General features: G+C 49.7%; 1 protein-coding gene across 3 annotated transcripts in view; it reads right to left on the bottom strand.

Annotated features, from left to right (window-relative positions):
* Positions 1–4439: 4439 nt before the first annotated feature.
* MAP2K5 (mitogen-activated protein kinase kinase 5) overlaps positions 4440–21315 on the bottom strand; it is a 266164-nt gene continuing 249288 nt past the window's right edge. For all 3 annotated transcript variants that reach the window (XM_067751737.1, XM_067751743.1, XM_067751752.1), the window contains one exon: positions 4440–4680. In XM_067751737.1, coding sequence (XP_067607838.1) covers positions 4576–4680 — 105 coding nt within the window. In that variant the 3' untranslated portion in view covers positions 4440–4575. The remainder of the gene's footprint in view (positions 4681–21315) is intronic.

Raw genomic sequence — 21315 nt, 5'->3', positions numbered from 1 at the left:
CCTGCGTGGCTGGTACCATCCCAGGGCCTCACTTTGAGGTTATATTCTGGCCTTCAGCACTGAGTGTGCAAGAGATCTGGAAGCATATGCCTTCCCCCCAAAGATTCACGTCTGTTCAGCTCAAGTGCAAGGCCCCAGGTTCTTGGCCTGCAGGCAGGGCACCCATGGCTTCCTCAGCTGGGTTACAGCACCCAGCCCATCTTGCACTGGCCTGACAACCCCCAAATGGGCTGGGCTCAGCTCTGGGTCACACTGCTTTGGGTCACAAGGCCTTTGTCTGAACACATGTGGGGAACAAGGGTCCCACCCTGTCCCCATTGCCTTCTTGCAGCATCTCCAAAGCCCTGGGGTCCTGTAACCCATACTTCCCAGAAGGGAAAACCAAGGGCAGGACAAGGAAGGTCCAGCGGGCTGAGTGCTGAGGGGACTCCTTGCCTCCAGGCTCGGGTGGCACCCACCTCCCAGTGTGAACTGCGGGCTCCACGAGAACTGACCTGTCCCAGAAACACCCCCCTCCAGGCTTGAGGGTCTGAGGCCTGAGGCTGCATCCCGTGGGTGTCTGGTCTCCTGGATGTCCTGGTTAGAAGGCAAATGGGTGTCTCTGAGGGTTGGAGTGAGAAACCAGAACAGGATAGTGACAAGCCCTGGGGAGAGGCCTGCGGGCCTGACCCTTCCAGCCCTCCAGCCCTCCCACACTCAGAGCACCTGCCATGTGCCGCCCTGGTCAGGTCCTGGGGTGATGAGTCAGACCCTCAGGGGGCTCACATCTGTACCAGAGAAGCTTCCAAGAGGAGGTGCTGTTTGAGAGGGGCCTCAAGGGAGGAGTGGAGGTTGGCTACACGGGCAGGGTGACGGTGGGTGAGGTGTCACTCTGGGCAGAGGGGAGAGCCCATTCCTGTCCCTCCGGGTTCCAGGTCTCAGTCCTCCATGACCCCTCAGGGCAAGGGCAGCTTGGCCTTGGGGCTGTCAAGGGTGACTGGGGGGATGACTGAGCCTAAATAGGCCAAAGAGGGCGCTGCCTGTCAGCTCTTTGCAGGAGGAGCCCTCGGGGTCGCCCAGCTCCCCATCTTCCCAAGACTGAACCCAAGGGAAACTTAGACCTTGAGGGCCGCCCCAAAGCTGGGGCTCCAGACGTGGAGTCCACGAGTGAGTGGTTCCAGGGCTCCACGAACCCTAAGTTGTGGACAAAACTGTGTGCGAGCGTGTGGGTGCACATTATTCTGGAGTGAGGGTCTGTCACTTCTGTGGGACACCTGTGGAGGTCCATGGCCCCAAAAGGTGAGAACCCCTGTTCTGGAACATCAGGGCTGGAACTCCAGGACTCAGTGGGATCAACTCCTGCATTTACCAAAGGGAAACTGAGGCTCAGGTGGAGACATACTTTGTCCGAGGCCATCCTGGAAGCTGGCCTCCAGGTCCAGGGCCTTGATGAGCCCTCAAGAGCAGTGTTTCTCAGTGCCAGTGGAGGACGCTCTGCCTGTGTCCTGGGGGTGGCCACAGAGCAGACCCCTGGGCCCCACTCCAAAGGTACGGATATAGTATCTTTGCACACCAGAGTTCCTGAGGACAGGGTATGTGTGTGCGCGCTCACGTGTTACATATGTAGTGCTTGTGGAACTGACTTCTGGAGCCAGGGTTAAGAGAACGGCTCTGAGTTCCAAACGGTACTTTGCTACTTACTTGCTGGGTGTCCTTGGGCAAGTCTCTTAGCCTCTCTGTGCTTTGGTTTCTCCATCTGTAAAACGGGCAGATTAATAATACCTCCTACCTCATGTGATTGCTGCAGAGATTAAACAGGTAGATAAAGTAAGCCCTCAGCATAGTGCTTGCATGGGATGCCTGATCATTTTCCCTCCCTCCCCTGGTTTGGGACTTGGGGATAGCGGGCTGGCTGGGTGAATCTTCTCAAATCAAGAATGAACTTCACGTCTGGGTGGTGGCTGGTTCATGTTCCGGGCTGGGGAGGCCCCTCTCGGGAGCGTCTCCTCCTCAAAAAGTCCACAACACATGTTCCATGAAGCTCTCCCTGCCCTGAGCACTGACCTGGGGAGCAGCAGCCTCGATGGCCCGGGCCTCATCTAATCCTGTGACCTCCCAGCCCCAGGGATGCGGCAGGTGCTCTGCCCCAGGCCCAGGGGCAGTTGGAGGCCTGTACCACCTTGAAAAGTGTTACCAAGAACATGACAACTCTGCCCCAGGAAACAAAAGGATGCCTCACATAGGCTGAGCCCTTCATGGGCAAAGGGCTGAGCAGTGCTGGGAATCACAGTGCAGCCAGTTTCCACTCAGGCCACATTTACTGGGCACCTACGAGGCCAGGCTCTGTTCTTGGTACTGGAGAGGTGGATGCCACGTGAAGAGAATTGACCAGAATCTCTGCCCTTGTGCAGCATACCTTCTAATGGGGAGGAGGGGAAGGGACGAGATGGAAGATAAAATAAATGAGTACAATTAGTGGTTTGTAACAAATGCAATGGAGGACAGTGGTGCAGGCAAGGGGAACACGAGTCCCAGAGGGCAGGTGTGGGCGGGTTGTGATTTTAAATAGAGCGGTCAGGTCAGGACTCACTGAGATGCCGTATGAACGAAGTCCTGAATGGACAGAAGTGAGTCATGTGGCTACTTGGAGAAAGAACGTCCTGCGCCTGGTATGAAGGCCTATGTTAGATGGCATACTACTAGCTGCCAGTAACATAAACGCAAAATAGTTTAGTTCAAGCTCATTTAACAGTCCAGTGCACGGGTTCCTGGGGGCAGCGTGTTCTTCCAACTGGTGATTCAAGGATTCAGGCTCCTTCCTTTCGGACTTCAGCCTCCCGCACCTCCCACTATAGTCATTTTTCCACTTAGCAGGAGGATGGAGAAACATGTAACACAGAAGGCACATCTGCATTTTAAGCTTCTTGGCCAGGAAGCAACCTACCATCTGCTTCAATTGATGAGAACTAGCCACAAGGCCCTGTTAAATGCAAGGGGGTTGGGAGAGCTGGCCTGGGGCCGGGTAGCAGCTTCCCCACAGCCCTACACTATGGAGGGAGCATGAACCTTTGGGGGTCAGCTAGGTGTCTCTGCTGTGGCCCTGAGTGGGGGAATGTCCCTGGATGTTCAAGGGTCAGTAAGGTGGTCAGGTGGCTGGAGTAGAGTGAGAGTTGGGGGTGATGGGAGTTGAGGTCAGAGATAATGGGGGCAGACTATATAGGGTCACACAGGCCATTGCTGGGTCTTTGTCTTGTTTTCTGAGTGAGCTGGAGCCCCTGGAGTTTCCAAGCGGGGAGGGCCAGGATCTGCCTTGTGCTACCTGGCTCGCTCTAGTGGCTGTGTGGAGAACAGACGGCAGGGGCAGGTGCCTGGTAGGAGTCTGTTGCAGTGGTCCAGCGGTGGTGCCTTGGATGAGGATGGGAAGTGGTGGGATCAATGCAGTTTGAAGGCAAAGACAGCAGGACTTCCAGGTAGGCTGTATGTGCAGTGTGAAAGAGAAAGAAAGGAGGCAAGGCCAAGCCCCAGTATGTTGGAGTGGGCACCAGGAGGATGGAGACGGGAAAGTGGTGGAGGAGGTTCTGGAGGTGTGCGTGGCGTAGGAGTTTGCTTTTGGATGTGTCGGGACGTCACTTAGACCTCCAAGTGCAACCCGAGCCTCTCTGAGCCTCGGCTCCTCACCTGTAAGACGGGGGTAACACACTTACCTGGCGGTGACGGAGAGGATTACCTAACAGGATGGCTGTGAATGGCCCGAGGTGAGTGAGGTTCCCTGGGCGTGACGTCAAGGGCAGTGAGGGCCAGCTTGCTGTAGAGAGGAGCTGGTGGCAGGGTGTGGGGTGGGAGGGAAGGAAGGCCTCTCAGAACCACCCCAGGCTTCTTCCCAGCTCTGGGTCTCCTTCCTCACCCACGGCCCCAGATCAGATCCCTGTGTTGGAGCTGGAGCTGCTGCCGGGACTGCCTGGCCTGTAAGTGTGGGGACAAACTCCAGCTCAGCAAGGGGCACGTGACGTGGGTCCTGAGCTCTTAGCTCTAGTGCTGGCTTGGCCACTCTTCGCCGTGGGACTCGGTTCAGGGACCTCCACGCCTCAGTTTTTCACCTGTCAAATGGGCTGGGCTGTGGGCCTTGTCACGGAACTGCAGGAAGCGCTCCTGGGGGGCTGGCGCTGCCACACGTATCCCTGCGCCGCTCCCAGCCCTGGGTGGGCAACGGACCCTCTGCACAGCACAACCCTCCTGGCGGTGGGCAGTCACAAAGCAGTAATACTTTTATTCCCATCAGCGATACTGATGGGGCCTGACCCTTTACAAAGGAGAACGTCAGGAAAAAGGAAGAGCAGCAAGGGCGTAGGGGCCTCTCTTCTCGATGCCCCAACCCCTCTACCCTCCCTGCCAGTCAGGCCTCCAGACCCGGGGGGGGCGAGGGCTTGCCCTGCAGGGGTTGGCCACCCTTGAGGGCTTCCTAGGCAAGGTCATCTGCCAGCAGAGTCGAAGGTGAGTCCAGCAAAGCTCTTCTGGCGTGGACAGCAAACGAAGGGCACGATAGGCACGTTTTCCCCTTGGTGACCAGTCCTGGGCTTTCAGCATCACACTGCAACCTCAGGGGGGGCCCTGCTGGCTCCGCCTCTCCTCCAGTGCCCTGCACACCCACATGGACACCACGGTGGCATTTCCATCGTTGAACTGAACGATGAATGGGTGGCCCTGCAGGGAAGAGAAGGAAGCTGTGACAGGCATTCCCCAGACTCTGCACGTCATCACTTTCCAAGCCCTGTTCTCAGTATTCCCCAACAGCCCTGTGAGGTGAGGGCAGCTTCAGCCCCATTTCACAGCCTAGATGACTGAGGCCCAAGGTGGAGCAATGACATGCCTGTCTAGAGCACTCGCTGCAAACCTCACATTCTGCCTGGTGCTTGGCTACCTTCTCCTGAAACTCCAACCAGCCTGAAAGATCCCCAAGGGTGTGAGCCTATCTTAACTCCACACTGCCTGGCCCTTCCTCAGCCCAGCATCCCTCCAACAGCTGGCAGGCAAAGCCTGGCACCGGAGCTGCCAGCGTTCCTATCAAGTTGCTGCCCAGAGACCAGAGAATCATCTCATCAGGGGCTACGTCAACCCCAGTTTTCTTCTTTGTCTCCAGCCCTCCTATGAACAATCTGCGAGTGGAGGGAAGGCAAACGTGTCAGGGGGAGGACGGATGTGCTGGTGCGTGGTGAGAAGCTGGGGGCTGGGGACCGGACTCTGGAGGGGCGCTACAGCCTCCATGTGGCCCCTCAGGCTCTAACCTACTTAGCCCACAGGCAGGCCAGGTTATATGTAGTCAGCCCCCTCCCCAGCTGTCCTGAAGTGACAAGGTTCCTCCTCACAATCTTAGCGCCTCCTTGGGAGTTCCCAGGAAAGGTCAGAAAAAAGCAGGGGCAGCCATGGGATCACCCTGGCCACAGGTCAAAGGTGAAAGGAAAACTGGAAAGCATTCTCCTCCCTTCTCTTCTCCAAGTGCTTCTCTGCTAAGGGATGCTCACTTGGCAGCCTCCTCTCCTACCAAAAACTCTGTAGCCTGAGACTGAGGGAGCCACGCTGGGCGAGCAGAGAGCATGGGGGGCTCCCAGCTGCCTCCTCCCCAGGTCCCCCTGCTCCTTCTCTCCCTCCCGCTTCAGCCATCCAGCTCCGAATTCCCTGCTCCCTCCTGCTTTCTGAGCCCTTCTTGGGCCCCCTCTGCCTCCCCTCTGGCCAGGCGGGGCTTTCCAGGCAGCTTTCCTGATGAGCTCATCACAGAGCCAGGAGGGACGGGGCCAGGGCTCAGATGCCCAGACCCCACTGCGTGTGGGAGCAGTCAAGGACCAGGCTGGGGAGGGGGCGGGAGGTCAGGTCAGGCGGGTGTCCCGCAGGCAGCACAAGCCTGAGGGGGGGCTGAGGTGGGAGAGGCCCAAGAGGGACTCTGTCTTGGCTCTCATATGTCCCCCACCCCGACACATATCATCTCACCTTATATGTGCCTGCCTAAATCAGTGCCTAGATAGAGGGGATTCTTCTTGAAGTCAGTGAGCACATTTCCTTTTCAGGAGGCTCAGAGGAGGTGACCTTGTGCCCTTCTGAAGAACAAAGGGAGAAGCTGTGCTCAGGAGCCGATGGGCCCCTCCCCTGAAGCCCGGGGTGGCACAGTGTCACTTTCCCAGAATGCCCGGTGACTTTGGGGGCCATATGCTCCATCTCTGTTATCATCTGTTCAGGAACAAGCAGAGCAGAACCGCAGGAGGGGAGAGTGCAGCGTTCCTCCAGTTACAGGAAGGCTGCTGGCTACACTGCAGGAAGCATTTCGCCCAGGTGCACCGGGAGGCTGACGAGGAGAGGGGCAGCATCCACCGCTCTGGTGGCGACTCTGCCCCTTTCCTGTCCTCCCTGACTGGGAGGTGACCCCCATCTCCTGTGTACCCCTGATGCTTTACACCACCCTGCACGGGAGTGACCGAGACAAGTGGTTTTGTCCCCAGCCACTGTTGATGGGTTTGGGGGGAATGAGAAGGGGAATCATAAAGGGAGAAAGAGAGGAGACAGAGACAGAGACAGAGATGGAGGGGAGACCCCAGCCTCTCTAGGCATCCTGGGCTGTGACAGAAGAATGTGGGAGCTGTAGGCTGCCTGGTCCACCATCTGAATGGGCATGCAGAGAAAGCCAGTATGTGGGGAGTGAGAACATGGAGAGTTGTACAGAGGGAAACAGGAGCTGAGATGGCACTGGAGACCCTGGGGGCCATGATAGCCTGGCAGCATCTCTGCCTACAGTGTCCATGCACACCTCACGGTCTGGGGTGGAGGCACTAAGTCCTAAGTCACATAGGTGAGCACAATAATCTCCACTTTGCAGATGAGGAAACAGAGGTCACGGTTGACCTACCCCATCTCCCAGAGCTCGACTGGATTACAAGTCTCTATAACCCAAACCTACTGCCTGGGGCACTCCCTGGGCTGAGCTGGGGTAGGCAGAGCCTGATTGCAATTCCCCCTTGCCTTGTTTCTGCCATGGGATTCAGGCCTGCCTGGCCAGAGGGGGACTGAGACAGCAGGTCCTGACCCCTGTGTCACCCCTGGGACATCCTGGGAGAGTGGTGTCAGGGTGGCAGATCACTCTTACTTGACTCTGCCCCCTCCCATCAGCCCTGGGTGGGAAGCAGGGAAAGTATACCGTCACCCCATTTTACAGAAAAGGAAACTGAGCACCGGGGAGGGGACGTGACTGGTTAGGTGCTGGAGCTTCTGGTTGCTACTCTGGTACGTTCTCAGGGCTTGACTGCATCCCCTGGGACCCTGACAGCGCACGCGCTCCCTTTCCTCCCTGGAGTACAGCAGACACTCCTCCAGTCCTGTGATGCACACGATGCAGGTGCTCCTCATGACCTTAATGAGCAAACGAAATCTTAAGGACAATTCCGGGAGAAGCATGAAGATCACTCAGCCACCCTGAGGTGCCTGAATTCCCAGGTGGCTCCTGACAGGCCTGAGCAGATGCCTGCAACAGCCAAGATGCCTGGAGACCGCTGGAAACTGCGCACCGGATAATACCGAGTCCAGCACCATGGATTGAGTGCTGTGTGCCAGACCCTTGCCAAGGGCTTTGTTCTCACTTTCCCACCGATCGCCATGCTCACTCTGGAGGCGCACACAGCCCCCTCGCAGATGAGGAAACAGACGCTCAGGGACCTGTGCAAAGTCACGCAAGTGAGGGCTGAGCTGGAACCACAACGTGGGTCTCTTGACTCCAAATGCCATGCTCAGGACCACATGCTCTCCTGCACCTGCAACAGGAGAGCTGACCTCACAGCCCTTCTGGGGGTCTCTGTGTGGTCCGGAGAGGGCTGCAGCCCCTTGAAGCCAGACCCTCCTCTGCATCTGGGTAAATGCACATCTCCCCCTAGGCAGAGAAATCCAGATGTGGACAAACTCGCAGCCCCCTCCGGCTCCAAGGATCAGCGGATCCCATCTCCTCGGAGCCAGGACACCCACATGCTGCTTGTCGAGAGCATCCTACACCCCCGGTGACGGCCCCAGACACCCAGGCCTCTGCCACCCACATGCAGAGTGTGTCAGCGGTCACTCCGCAGAGGCTGGCAGGGCGCATGCAGGCTGGAGCCGCTGAATGTTCTCACTGGCCTCATCACCAGGCAGTGGGAGCCACTTTCATTTCCCGAATTCTCTCAGGGCCAATTGCAACAATTAAACCGGCGAGTGTTGAAGTATAATGGCCCACAAACTTCGCCACAGAAGGTGGAGACATAATGAAGGGAAAAGGATGGCACTGGAAGACGTAGGATGGATCCAAAAGGCGGGCACAGGGGAGAGTGAGAGAGATGAGTCAACAACAACCAAAGCCGGCAGCATCACCGGGTGCAGACCTCCCACCACAGGGCCGAGGGGCAGATCATGCCCGTGCACTAACTCGTGAAGAGAAACTAGAGTGTTCAGTACACCCTCCTTCACTTGGGCACTAGCCTCCAGGGCTTCGCTAGAGTTTGGCCCTCTCCTTCTGTAATAATGCCCCTAATTTTTGCCCACCCGTGTCATTGTGATGAGATGCCTTCCTGATGACTGATGGCAGGACCCTCCCCATGTGGACAGCGCTCCATGCTTCTGCCAAAGGGGGCAGGAAGAGGAGGGGTCCAGGGGTCCACCATGTGGGCAGGAGGTGGACGCTCCGAGCCTGCTGTGGAGAAGTAACGCCTGAGGTTGATGTGTCTGGACTCCCAGGCCAGTGCTCATTCACTGACACCTCACTCTCTGCCCTTAGTTGGGCTTCGAGTTTCTTCCCAGATAGGAATTTACCTATTTAGAGTCTCTATAGTCTCTTCTCTTGTATAACCTCCTAAAGAACTTCCTGCATGTGAATCATTTAAGGACTTGCTGGTGTGGGTGCCTGCCCGGCGCAGTGCCTGGCAGGTCGCAGGCCCTCAGTTGGCCGTGGGCCTGAGGCAGGAAAAAGTGACCTGCCTGTCCTCTCTGTCTGCATCTATTCATCGAGCCCTTTTTGTGGGCCAGGCCCCGGCTGCCTTACATGGCCCGGAACCCAACCATCACCCCCTTTACACACAAAGGAGACTGAGACACCGATAAATGTGACCTGCGGCAAGGTCACAGAGCTAGAAAGTGGCAGGGTTAAGGGCTGAACCCAGCGGAGGACAGCACACTACTCTGCTCACTGGGGGCGGGCACAGTGAGTTTTAAATTCCTACTTTTTAAAAGAATATATGGTACATTATTATTATTATTATTTTTGCGGTACGCGGGCCTCTCCCGTTGAGGAGCACAGGCTCCGGACGCGCAGGCTCAGCGGCCATGGCTCACGGGCCCAGCCGCTCCGCAGCATGTGGGATCCTCCCGGACCGGGACACGAACCCGCGTCCCCTGCATCGGCAGGCGGACTCTCAACCACTGCGCCACCAGGGAAGCCCTGGTACGTTATTTTTAACTAGTAATTTTTTTTTTAAACTAGTAATTTTTAACTGACAAACTGAAATGACAGTGGCCAAAAGGCAAACTGTGTCCTCCCCGCTCAAAGCTGTGTCCGGCACAATCAAGTAATTGATTTAATAATCAGCAAATCTATTAAGTATTATATTATGCCTGTTTTATAGGTGAGGAAGCTAAAGCACAGAAAGATTAAGGAATCTGCCCGAGACCACGGTGCCTGAACGTGGTGTTGTCTCCAGAGCCCGGGCCTCAGCCATCACATTGTCCTTCCTCGTCACTGCCAGGGCTGGGGGAGGGTGGCATCCACCCTGCAGGACAGCGTGCCCTCAGAGCAGGTGCCGGCTGGTCCCTGTTCCTTCTCTTTGGGTCTAGATTCTAGAGAAGCAGGAAAATGAAGACCCAGGGACTGGAAGAAATTTTCCAGGGCTATGGAGACCACACCCTAGACATAAGGCTGGAAATAATAAATAGGATGCCTGGCGGCAGACTGCACCCCAAACCTAAGGTCTGCTCTGTGGGGCCTTTCTTCATGTCTCCTCTCAAGAGGGTCCATCTCTCCCAGAACAAGAGCATACCCTTGTTCTACTGTGTATTATTATCATTTGAGCCCACCTTATCCTAGCACAGACTGGAAGCCTCGAGGGCAGGGCAGTGCTAATCACACAGGAACTGCCAAGAAAAGTCAGCTGGACTGACAGGTAAGTTACACTGCTTCCCAGGAGCCTGAGGCTAGGCTGAGAAGGGCCGTAGGTTGGGTGGGCAGGCCTGGGGAGAAGGCTTCACAAGCTGAGGCTGCTCTAGGCTCTCTGGACCACAGGATTCCTCTCTCTCAGGATGAAGACCAGGCCACCAGGTACCTCCTTTCCCGCCAAGGACGCCACACGGGACAGAATGCCAAGGACCCACGAGATCATTCAAGTAAGCAAGCCCAGCCCAGTTACACTCCAGCTAAGTCCAAAACAAGAAGAGTCCAACACACACTCAGGCGAGCCGCAGGGCCAGTCCTGGCATGAGGCAGGTGTCTGTAAGAGGTGATCTGAGAGGCTGGAGGGGCCCCAAGGTCAACGTACTGCCCATCACTTCACCTTTCCGCACTGGGCCTGCCAGCCTTACTTGAAGGCTCTTTGCATGTCCCTTTAGGATCCAGCCCTTGCGGCAGGGGTAAAACACTTCAGTCCTTCTCGGCACTATGGAGGTGCGGTAGGATAGGACGGGACCTCAGAGACCAGCAGGGCTGTAGAGTGTGAGGTGCGCTGGGGCTTCCACACGTTTCATTCAAATCATTAAGATATTTTAAGCTGTATTTGTTAAAAAAACTAATTAAAAAATAATATATACACTCAACTATGTTCAACTCTAAATGTTACCCTGAATATTGGCAGTGTGTTACCCAGCACTGTGATGGTAACTGATTTTCTGCAGCTCTTAGGACAGGCGGTCTGCTTGTTAGATCTGTGCATATTACCGACTGCTCATACATGGGCCGACACCTAGGAAGGTTGTGGTGGTGCACTGGGCATCTAAAAGAACTCAGGGCTGTGACGTCCACTCACATTGTGTGTAGGTATAAAACTGTGTGAGCATACCAGAGCCAGTGCACTGAGCCCACGAAGCACATCTGCCCAGTGGCCCAGTGCACGATGCCCAGACAGGGGTGTGGGTCAGGCCTGCTCTGAGTTTCCAGGGGCGTCAGCTCCTGCAACCTTTGAGTCCCTCTTGTCTGACCTGTAGATTTACCGTAAGCAATTCATATGAACAGCTGCTAGCTACTGTCAGCAACTAAACTCTAAAATAAAACTTTTCTGCTATTCCTTTTTAAAGCTTCTATTGGGCTTAAAAGATGCCTAAGCTGAGAGGGCAACTGGTGAGTCAGGATTTCCTTGATATGGGGCTCCTGAAACAGTATCAGAGATAGGTGGAACACGGATGCAGATATTAGACTATAACCATCACCTATGACCCTGGCTCTCAGACTTTTGTGTCCTTCAAGAGCAGTCTCATGGACGCCTTTCTAAAGAAGTAAGTGTCTACAATGAATACTTACTTACACATTCATGCTAAAAAAACCACTACTTTTTTCCTATATTAGTATTGAGATCCTGCATTAATTTTACATAATAAAACGCATTCCACTGCTACAGATTCAAAACTAGCAATCTAATTCTCTACCTACTCTGGAGATAACTTCAGATTAGAGAAGTTAAATAATTTTTGGAAAAATGCACATATGTCCAGTGTCTGCTAAACGGCTGACAAGTGCCAGGGCAGTGGGCAGCCTTTATAATATTAATTACATGAGATAACAACCCATGATCATCCCTGGGGTCAACGCTTCCTGCTTCCTTCCAGGCTGGGTGTGCCCGAGCTAATCAACACGGGGAGTCAGGGAAGGAGGTGGCTGGGATTGTGGCTGCGGGGCAGCCCCCAGGCACAACTCAGCAGGGAGAAGCTGAGGCACCTCCACAGCAATTCTTCCATCTGTCCCTGTGTGGGTGGGGTAAGGCACGGAGCCCTGGACTGACAGTCAACAAGCCTTCTCTCACCAGCCCAGGAGTCGTGAGAGCTTGGGAAGGGCCACAATGGCCTCACCTATAAAAGAGAAACTATTCCAGGGGAACCTCCATTGCCCTGGCTTCATCCTTCCACATGGAGGGACCTGTGTTGTTATCACACCCCTCAGTCGTGTCCCCAAGGGGAGGCGTGGCAATGTTGGGAGGAAGCACGGAGCAGGCCCGGCTCAGGGGTCTCCTGCCCACAGGGAGGCTGCATTCTGGCCTGCCCTCTCCTGGTAAGCTTCCAGGCAGGCTGTTCACCTCTGACTGGGCTCTGCGGTAAATTCTCAGGAGGGCCCCTCGGGCCACCCACGTAAGCGTGCCCTTCAACTCAGATTTTACAGAAGTAGGGGTGATGCTTCCTTTCTGTCATTTCCTGAGCCTTATTTCTCAGCTGGTGTTGAACACAGGGAGGCTGCTGGCTGGCCTCGTCACCCAACCAGATCCCCCAGCTCTCTCTGCCTCTGGGGTCGGGTGGGAGATTGCTTGTCTGCAGACAGGGGTTCACAGATACACCCTGGGCAGTGCGAGGGGAGGCTACTATCCCCCCAGGTATTATGCATGCAGGGGAGCGGCAGTAAGATGAGGGTGTGAGCCTTGCCTATCAGCTAGTGTAGAATCTGCCTGTCTGCCCAGCCCAGCCTACCTGGGCCAACGCCCCGGCTGCGGAACTTTCCAAGGTAAGGCGTTTGTTCTGAGACTGTGCTTTCTCAGCCTCTGATTCCTAAAGCTTTTCCACGGCTGGGGTTGGGGGTTCCCTTCTAGCCCTTCATTTTCTTTTAAGACCTCAGAAATGATTTGCAGCTGTGACATGCCATTTCAATCGACCTTCCTGAGTTTATCTTCACAACTGCTACAGAAATAGATGTTTCTTCCCAAATATTCAATTATTAGCAGCAAATTGCTTACCTCCAGCCATCCTAGACTGTACACAGGCACCTAAGGGGGGGTCAAGGCACTCTCCACCTTTCACCTAAGCAGATCTATGTGTTCCTACACAAAGTAATTGTTCAGAAAATGGCCAATCGAGAGAGCAAGATGTTTCCAGAGGTCTCCACAAGTCATTCTAGGGCCTGTCCTTACAGGGCAGCCACAGGACTCGAGCAGTGTGGTATGGGAGGGGGCACAGAAGACTGCAGTGGGCCACCGTGAGGGGTAAACATGCAGATGCCAGCACTCATGAGTTTGTGTCGGAGGAAGCTGACCCATTTGGGTGGCAGAATGGTGCCACTGGCCCATTTAGGGGGGGCTGTGGTGGCTGCCCTGTAGGAAACTCAGACAGGACTCGGGGGAACAGCAGGGAGAGTGCTGGCTCCCCCTCGCAGTCTCAGGCTGAGCAGATACCTAGAGAAGTCAGGACCTGAGGGTGCCAGAGGGAGGCGGGGGGGGGGGCCTCGCTCCAACAATGCTGAGGGCTCTTGTCTGAGAGGCTGAGTCTGCAGGTCCAAGCAGTGAATATGGGGGCAACTTACAGGCATCTGGACGTTCAAGGTTCGTCTTTCGGTGTGATGGCTGTGTGGTGGTGGGGATTTAAAGACACAATGCTCAGAAGGATGGATTCTTTCCAGCCCTCTTTTTTTCTTACCTCTTGAGATTTGATGTTTAAACTCTGAGACCTTAGCTCTGTGTGTGTGTGTGTGTGTGTGTGTGTGTGTGTCTGTGTGTGTGTACACACATATGTGGGCATGTAAGCATGCAGAAGGGGAAGAAAGAATGAGACTCAGCACGATTTCTGGCACACAGCAGGCAGCTCAGTAAGCTTGTTGAACAAAACAGAACAAAGTGATCCGACAGTGAGTGAATGAAGAGATGGGGAGAGACTAAGTCTAAAAGCCCTCCCTCTACAAATTCCCAGCCATGCCAGATAAAATGGAACATTTTCCAAAAAGCATACGAGATGAACCTGTAAAAAAGAAGGAAATCTGCAAGTGCCAAAAATGAAGAGGGAACTGAAAACCAGAATTATAAGCGTGTGCGTGGAGGGCTTGTAGCCCTAAGGGAGGCTATCAGTTCTAGGAATGTAGGACCTGGAAAGTGTGAAGAACTAAGTGGACACAGGAGACAAGGGCCACCTGGGGAGCTGGCCTGAGACCCTGAGCAAAACTGGGACTGCAGAAAGGGTGAGCCAGAAAAAGTCTGCCCATCAGCAAAGGGGATGCTGTGTGAGGTGGCGCTGAGCCTCGTGCACTTTGGAGTTCAATGTACCACTACTGTGGTCTCAGAACACAAGGCTGCTCATAAACTAATGTAACATTGATATTGATCTAGCAATACTCTGGAGTATCTCTCAGGAGCATGAAAAAACATTCTGGGGAAATACTTCTGGAATTCAGTAATTTCCACAGTACTAAGCCCCATTCAGTATGAGCTTACAATAAAACTTCCAAAACGTGTGAGGAAACAATTATCCATGGACAGGAGTCAGCAGACACAACACACAGGAAGATTAGAGCTCTCAGAACCAAGGTGACAGAAAAATAATTGGAAAGAAAATGTAAAATGATGTACAGTTGAAAAGACTGAAGGCATAAAAGAAGAAATTGAAACACTAAGAACAAGACATTATAAAAAAGAGAAGAGAGATTTGAAAAAGAATCAAATATAACTTACAGAAATAACACATATAGTGACTGGAAAGAACAAAACAAATTCTCCATAGATGAGCCAGATAGCAAGCTGAATATAGCAAGGATAGATTTAGTAAGCTGGAAGAATGGTTTGAGAAAATTACCCAGAGCACTAGTCAGTAATGAGAGATAAACAAAAAATAATTTTTTTTAATGTGAAGGAGAAAGACCCAGAGGAAAGAATGAGAAGAGATGGGACACTGTGGGGTAGGGTCAATATCCAAAGAGACAACAGCTGAAAATTTTGAGAACTGATGAAAGATATGAATTTTCAGATTCAAAAATCATAATGATCTCCAAGTAGAATAACTATAACAAAACCTATACCTAGACAAATTGTAGGGAAACTGAAGGATACTAGGAAAAGAGATGTTAAAAGCAACCAGAGAGACAGGCATATCTCTCACAAAGGGCAGCAGCTGAGCAGCTGGCAGATTCTCACCAGCAAGTGTAGAAACCAGAGGACAACACAGTATCTTCAATGCCCTGGGAAAAACTGTCAATCTAAACTTCTAAACCCAATTTAACTAACAACCAAGAGTTAGGGCGGGACTTCCCTGGCAGTCCAGTGGTTAGGACTCTGTGCTCTCACTGCCGAGGGTCTGGGTTCAATCCCTGGCTGGGGAACTAAGATCCCACAAGCCACGCAGCGCAGCCAAAAGAAAAAAGAGGGCAAAGTGAAGACAATCCTAGAACAAAAACTCAGTTTTACCCTCACTGACAGAACTCTTAATATACTTCCAAAAGGAAAAGAAACCTCAGAAGGAGGAAGTAGGATGCAACAGGAATAAGGAACACATAACTGCTAAACACATGGATAAATCTCAGTAAGTACTGATTACACAAAATGACAACAAGAGTAATGACTAATTGTGAGGATCTAAAAACAAAATGACGATGAAATTCTGGACATGAAAGAAGGGACTGATCAGAAACTCTTAGGGCCCTTATGTCTGGGGGAGAGAGGCTGTGGCAGAGGCTGCTAGCTGCCTCTCAATAACCATTCCCCTTTCTTCCTTAGTGATACAAATCCTGATTTTAATAAGCAACAGTGTCACCCAGCAAAGCAGCTGCATGCCCAGACTCCCTTGCAGCTAGTTTTGGCCAATGCCATGTGAGCACATATGCTGTGTGCCAATCCCCAGAACTGTCCTTAAATGAAGGGGTATTTCTACTGCCCTTCCTCATTCCTGTTGTCTGGAGCTCAAATGCCCCTTGACTGGAAAGATGGAAGGAACTGCCAGCTAGTCTGGGCACCCTACTTCCTGCCTTCCTTTATATGTATGGGGAATACCCTGCTGTCTTACTTAAGCTGCTGATTGTTTTAATCATGTGCAGCTAAAGCCAATTCTACCTAATATAAAGATGAGATTGAACCTAAGGCTGAGTATTGTTGGGGAGGGGCGTATATTTAGTGATTAACCTTAGGCTTTGCTAAATTAAGTTAGAAACTCAGGGATAATAAGAGGCTAGAAATAGAATATAATATCTAAACTACTGGCAAGAATAAAAAGGAAGAAAAAAATTAATCTAATAGAGTGAAGAAAGGAGAAAAAAGAAGTCAAAAAAGCATTGTAGAGAAGAAAGTACAAAACAGGATAGTAGAAAAAAAAATTCAGGTGTATCAATATACAATAAATATAAATGAATAAACTAATCAACTAAAAGAGAGTCTCAGATAAAATTAAAAACATCAACAGCAAAATGCAGAGATTCACTTAAAACAAAATAACACAGAAATGATGAAAACAAAGGGATAGGAAAACATATAGCAGACAAATACTAACCAAAAGAAGACAGCATAGGTATGTTAATATCAGACAAAAATAAAATTTCAAGCAAAATATATTAGAGGTAATGAGAGTCACTACATAAAGATAAAAGAAACGTTTTAAAATGAAGATACAGCATTTTGACATAGGCATCTAACATCACTGCCTTAAAGCAAATACTGACAAAAGTGCAAGGAAAAACAGACAAAGCCACACTAATAGTGAGAGATTTTAACACAGCTCTCTCAGGAATTGATAAATAAAGCAGGTAGAAAATCAGTAGGGCCTCAAAATATTTAAGTAATGCAATTAACAAATTTGACCTAAAGGATGTAAATAGGACACCGCATTCAACAACTAGAGAATCACATTCCTTTCAAGCAAAGAGAGAACACTGAAAAAAAACAAAACAAAACAGTGTAGTAAGGGCGTTTCAACAAATAACAAAGATCTGATACTATACCAACCATGTTCTCTGACCATGGTGCATGAAAAGTAGACAACAATCACAAGATAACACAACACCATTATGTGCAAACAAAAATACTTCTAAATAATTCGTTGGTCAAAAAAGAAATCCTAATTGAAATTGGGAATTACTTAGAACTGAATGACAACAAAAACACTACATATAAATATTTGTGGGATGCAGCTAAAGTAATACTTAAAAGGCAATTTATAGCTTTATATGGATATGTTAAGGAAAAGAAGATTGGAAATTTACAAGCTAAGTGTCCAATTCAATAAATTACACACAGAACAAAAAGTAAATCCAAAGGAAACATAAAACAGCAAATAATAAAGAACACAAAGGAATTAGATATCAAAGAGATGATCAAATCAATAAAATACTGGTTCTTTAAAAAGATTAATAAAGTAGACTAACTGACAAAAATGGTAAAAAGAGGACACAAGGAAACATCATTAGGAATGAAAAAAGGGCACATAACCACAAATCTGGGGAAAATTTTAAAATAATAAGGGCATATCATATGACTGATATGAGGCCAACATAGCTGAAAATGCAGTGTGATGACTCATCAGGAGAGAAAGAGAGAGAGAGAGAGAGAGAAAGAGGGAAAGAGAGAAAGAGAGAGAAAGAGAGAGAGAGAGAGAATGTGCGTGTGAGTGATGGTAGGGGCAGTGGGAAGGGTGATAATGGTGGCGACTGGGAGGTGCCAATGAGAAGTGACAAATAATCACCCTGGCAGGTGAGTCACAGGTTTCGAGCCCTGGCATCACACTTTTAACTTTTCAAAACAGTTCATATCCATTGTCTCATCTTATTTCAAGAAGCATCCAATTAAGTAAAGGCTGCTACCTCTTAAAATTCATCTTAGTAACAGCTTTTCTAGTTTCTTAATAAGGAAAAACAACCATTCACACAAAGACTGAAGCTCAAGTGGAGATTTTCTGATGTTACCAAATCAACAAGAAACATAGAGGAAAAATTGCTAAAGATACCAGATGTCAAACTTTTGGGTAAATAACTTTAACTGAAGTGCCATCTTGTTTTTTTTTTTTTTTCTTTACTGTTTCCAGCTGTGATGCTCCCGTTTTCTGAGCCTCACCCTATTTAGTAGACAGGGTTACTTACTGGGGGGGTGAGTGTGAGGGAGCCAAAGGGGTGGGCTCAGGCAGCCCTTTTGGAAAATTTGAAATAAAAGCTTAACAAAGGTCAAAGCTACCAGGCCTAGTCTATAAAATACAGGATTGAAAATTACCAGTTACTCCAGAGTTTCTGCTATCAGCCATCATTTCCATTTGAATCTGTCCCCTCCTTTTTTTTTTCCTAAGGAAATCCACAAACAGGAAGTGAACCATTTGAAAATTCTGATCATTTTGTGTCCCAGCAGCAAATAAAAATCATCAGTAGAACCCACTTTTAGCCTTGAGTAATATTTTCTAAAACAAAACACAAAGAACCTGTGGTACTTAACTATTCTGTTATTGATTTACTGTGGTTTGCAAGGTAATGTTGAAGAAATTAAATGTACGGAAAGCTGAAATGCGTTTTCTGTGGCAGCGAGCGGTGTGGCCTGTGTCTTCTGAGGCGGTGTCACTGGCCGTGTGCAGAAGGAACGAGAAAGGGGTGCACTTCATCTGGCTACAGATAAGCTGGCGATGGCCTTCCCCGCAGAGCTGTATGAAACCAAGTCTGTTTTCACCGTTAAGAAGGACAAAATTATTTAGGTACAAACTTGCTGCTTCTGGTAGTTATGCTCCCGTTTACAGAGAGACCTCAACTCAATCAAATCCAGTACGGATGGATTGAGAGGCTTCTGTGTGTCTGGCTCTAAACCTGGTTTTTAGAGTCAAAAGACTCTCCCTGGCACATTCATGCCTTATTTGGTCCCCTCAGAAAAGTAAAAACAACTTCAACAAATAATAATTCAAAATAATTTTACGCTAATTATTGATTCAAGAGCAAAGTGGTCATATTGTTTCAAACTTGGGCATCTGCATGCAATGTTATCAAGCAGTATATTTCCTATTTAGTGAAATGGTCTGTTTTCAAATCTAGAGGCACTTTACACACCTACAGGCCACTGTAAATTTGACTCCCTTACTTAAGACTAAGAATCTGAAAGTTACAGTAAAACTCGAACACTTTACTTTTAGCTAGTCCCTCAAGCCTTTATTCAAGTCCATTTTTTTGTAGTTTAGACTAGTGCTTACACACTTACTATCTGGTTTCCCAATCTAAAGCACAAAATAGAAGAGGAAGAGGGGAGGGCTGTTAGAAAGGGGAACGAGGGCAGGAGTACTAAGTGACATCTATTAGCAACACTGCAAAACAAGAACAAAACCAAAGAACCAGCTTGGGGTCAACCAGTGCAGGGACAAGTGGCCCTCCACGTGTTAACATCAGGAGACACTAGGACAGCAGAACGCAGCAAACAGACTGTTCGTGATGATGGTCTAAAGAACATTTTCTAAAAAGCCAGACCCTGATGCATGTAATCCGTTTAAAAGGATAGGGAAGTGTATATAATACATTTAAAACCTCTTGCCTATAATCTTTTTTAAAAGTTTTGGTTTTATAAGGAATAAGCCTCAGTTATCTGAATAATATCCTCCCTTGGAAGTAGCTCACTTACTGAAGGTGGTGAATAGAAGACTTGCTGCTCTTTGAGTTTTGGAAGGTCAATATTAAACAGGGGAAAGCTCACACTCCTTCTGGCCGCCTTTCAGCAGCACCGTGCGATGTCACCTGGCAGACAAGCCTTCAGAGCCTCTGAACTCAGTAAAGACATATGGGGCCACTTAGGCCCCAAGTTTATCTTGGCTTCCTTTGGAGAGAGTTTGATTACTTCTAAGGTTTATAGTCAAAGCAGAAGGAGAAAAGAAATACCTCACAGAGCAGATTTATAACCTCATCTTGTTTTTATAATCACATTAGGGATGACATCCTATGACAGAATCTTGGAATGACTACAGGGCAACTTGGAAACTCGGTGCCAAGTTTTATATTTTGGGGTTTGGAGCATTTTGTACTTGCAAAGGTCAGGGAGGAAAGGACCAGGGAAATGAGCCAGGGGACGGTCAGAGAGTGAGTGTCAGCTGGTCTAATTTTCTGTGTCAACTCTGAAAATTAGATAAACAATGACAAACCAGGCTTTTAAAATGAACTTGTCACTTCTGGTTCTCTTGATACAAGGTAACATTTTTCAAGTCCTGGTAGCCCTAAAGACAGATTTAACCCCTGAGAGGTTTATGTAAGTGTTCTAAAGTCCCCACATCTAAACAAAAGGTTTAGTCCGACCCTATCACCCTTAAAAGGAAAACTAATCATCCTTGAAACTTAAATATGCTTCTCCTAACAATTAAGCGGACGTTGCCTAGAGCCAAAGGTCCAGTCTTCTGCAGGACAGTCTCAGCAACTTGATTTTTTCTTTCTGTCATCTCGTTGGCTCTCCAGACCAGCTCAACCCTTCAACATGGTCCCTTGATCTTTCAACCACTGTTCTCAGCAGGTACTGGTTCTCCCTGCACCAACTCAGGGGAGCACAGACTCTGTCCTGGGTCCACCCCGCTTCTCTGCTGTTATGAAGACATCGGGTAGAAGAACTGCTCTGGCCTACAATTTGGCTGCGACAAGCTCCCTGGTGGGGAGGGGGACAGATCAGTGAATCCTTCTAACAGCTGCCCTTATGGCTTTGCTCTAAGGATATTTATTCAGTTTGAATACGTTGATTTGGAGAGAAAAATACATATATGTATTTACCAGCAGCTGAGTAGAGCTTTTCATTCCACAAAGTGCTTTCAACCTCATCATCTAATTCAAGTGTCACAGTAATCCCACGAAGTGTCAGGATGGCATTACTGTCACTACCTATTTGTGGATTTGAAAACTAGGTTCAGAGAAGTGATTTGGCTAAGGTAGAGTTGGGATCTGAACTGGACATCAGCTCTAAAGCCTGTGCCTTTTGTTACAATATGTTCTTGTTTTGTTTGTTAATATGTTATGTTATATTATTACATATAATAACAGCAATATAATAGCCAACAGTTGTGAGCACCTAACCGTGCCAGATACTAATTAGGTGTTTTCATTTACAGCATTTCACATGATTCCCCAGCCCTGTCAGAAGTAGATGTGAGCTTATTTTACAAGCAAAGACACTGATGTCCCTAGGTGCTAAGGACTGCACTTCAGGCTGAAATCTCAACACTGGGCTTGAACCCGGGTTCTTGGACCTCATGTGTCACTCTTTCCCCACACTCTACAACTGGCAGAAACAACCCCCCACCCCCCAACAAAGCACAAATGCCATAGTCTGCCCTGGATCAAAGTATAAAATAGGTCTTTTAAGGTCCTGTGACCCCTCAGTCTTTGCCTCATCCCTAAATTCGAAAGCCTTTTTCCTTTCTGATGTAGAAGAGTCTCCTTTTCCAAAGTGTTCCAAGCTTCAAAATTACCTC

Source organism: Pseudorca crassidens, chromosome 1 (assembly GCF_039906515.1).
Source record: "Pseudorca crassidens isolate mPseCra1 chromosome 1, mPseCra1.hap1, whole genome shotgun sequence".
NCBI classification, from domain to species: Eukaryota; Metazoa; Chordata; class Mammalia; order Artiodactyla; family Delphinidae; genus Pseudorca; species Pseudorca crassidens.
Note: the sequence above shows the minus strand (reverse complement) of the source record. Positions and strands in the feature narration are given on the sequence as shown.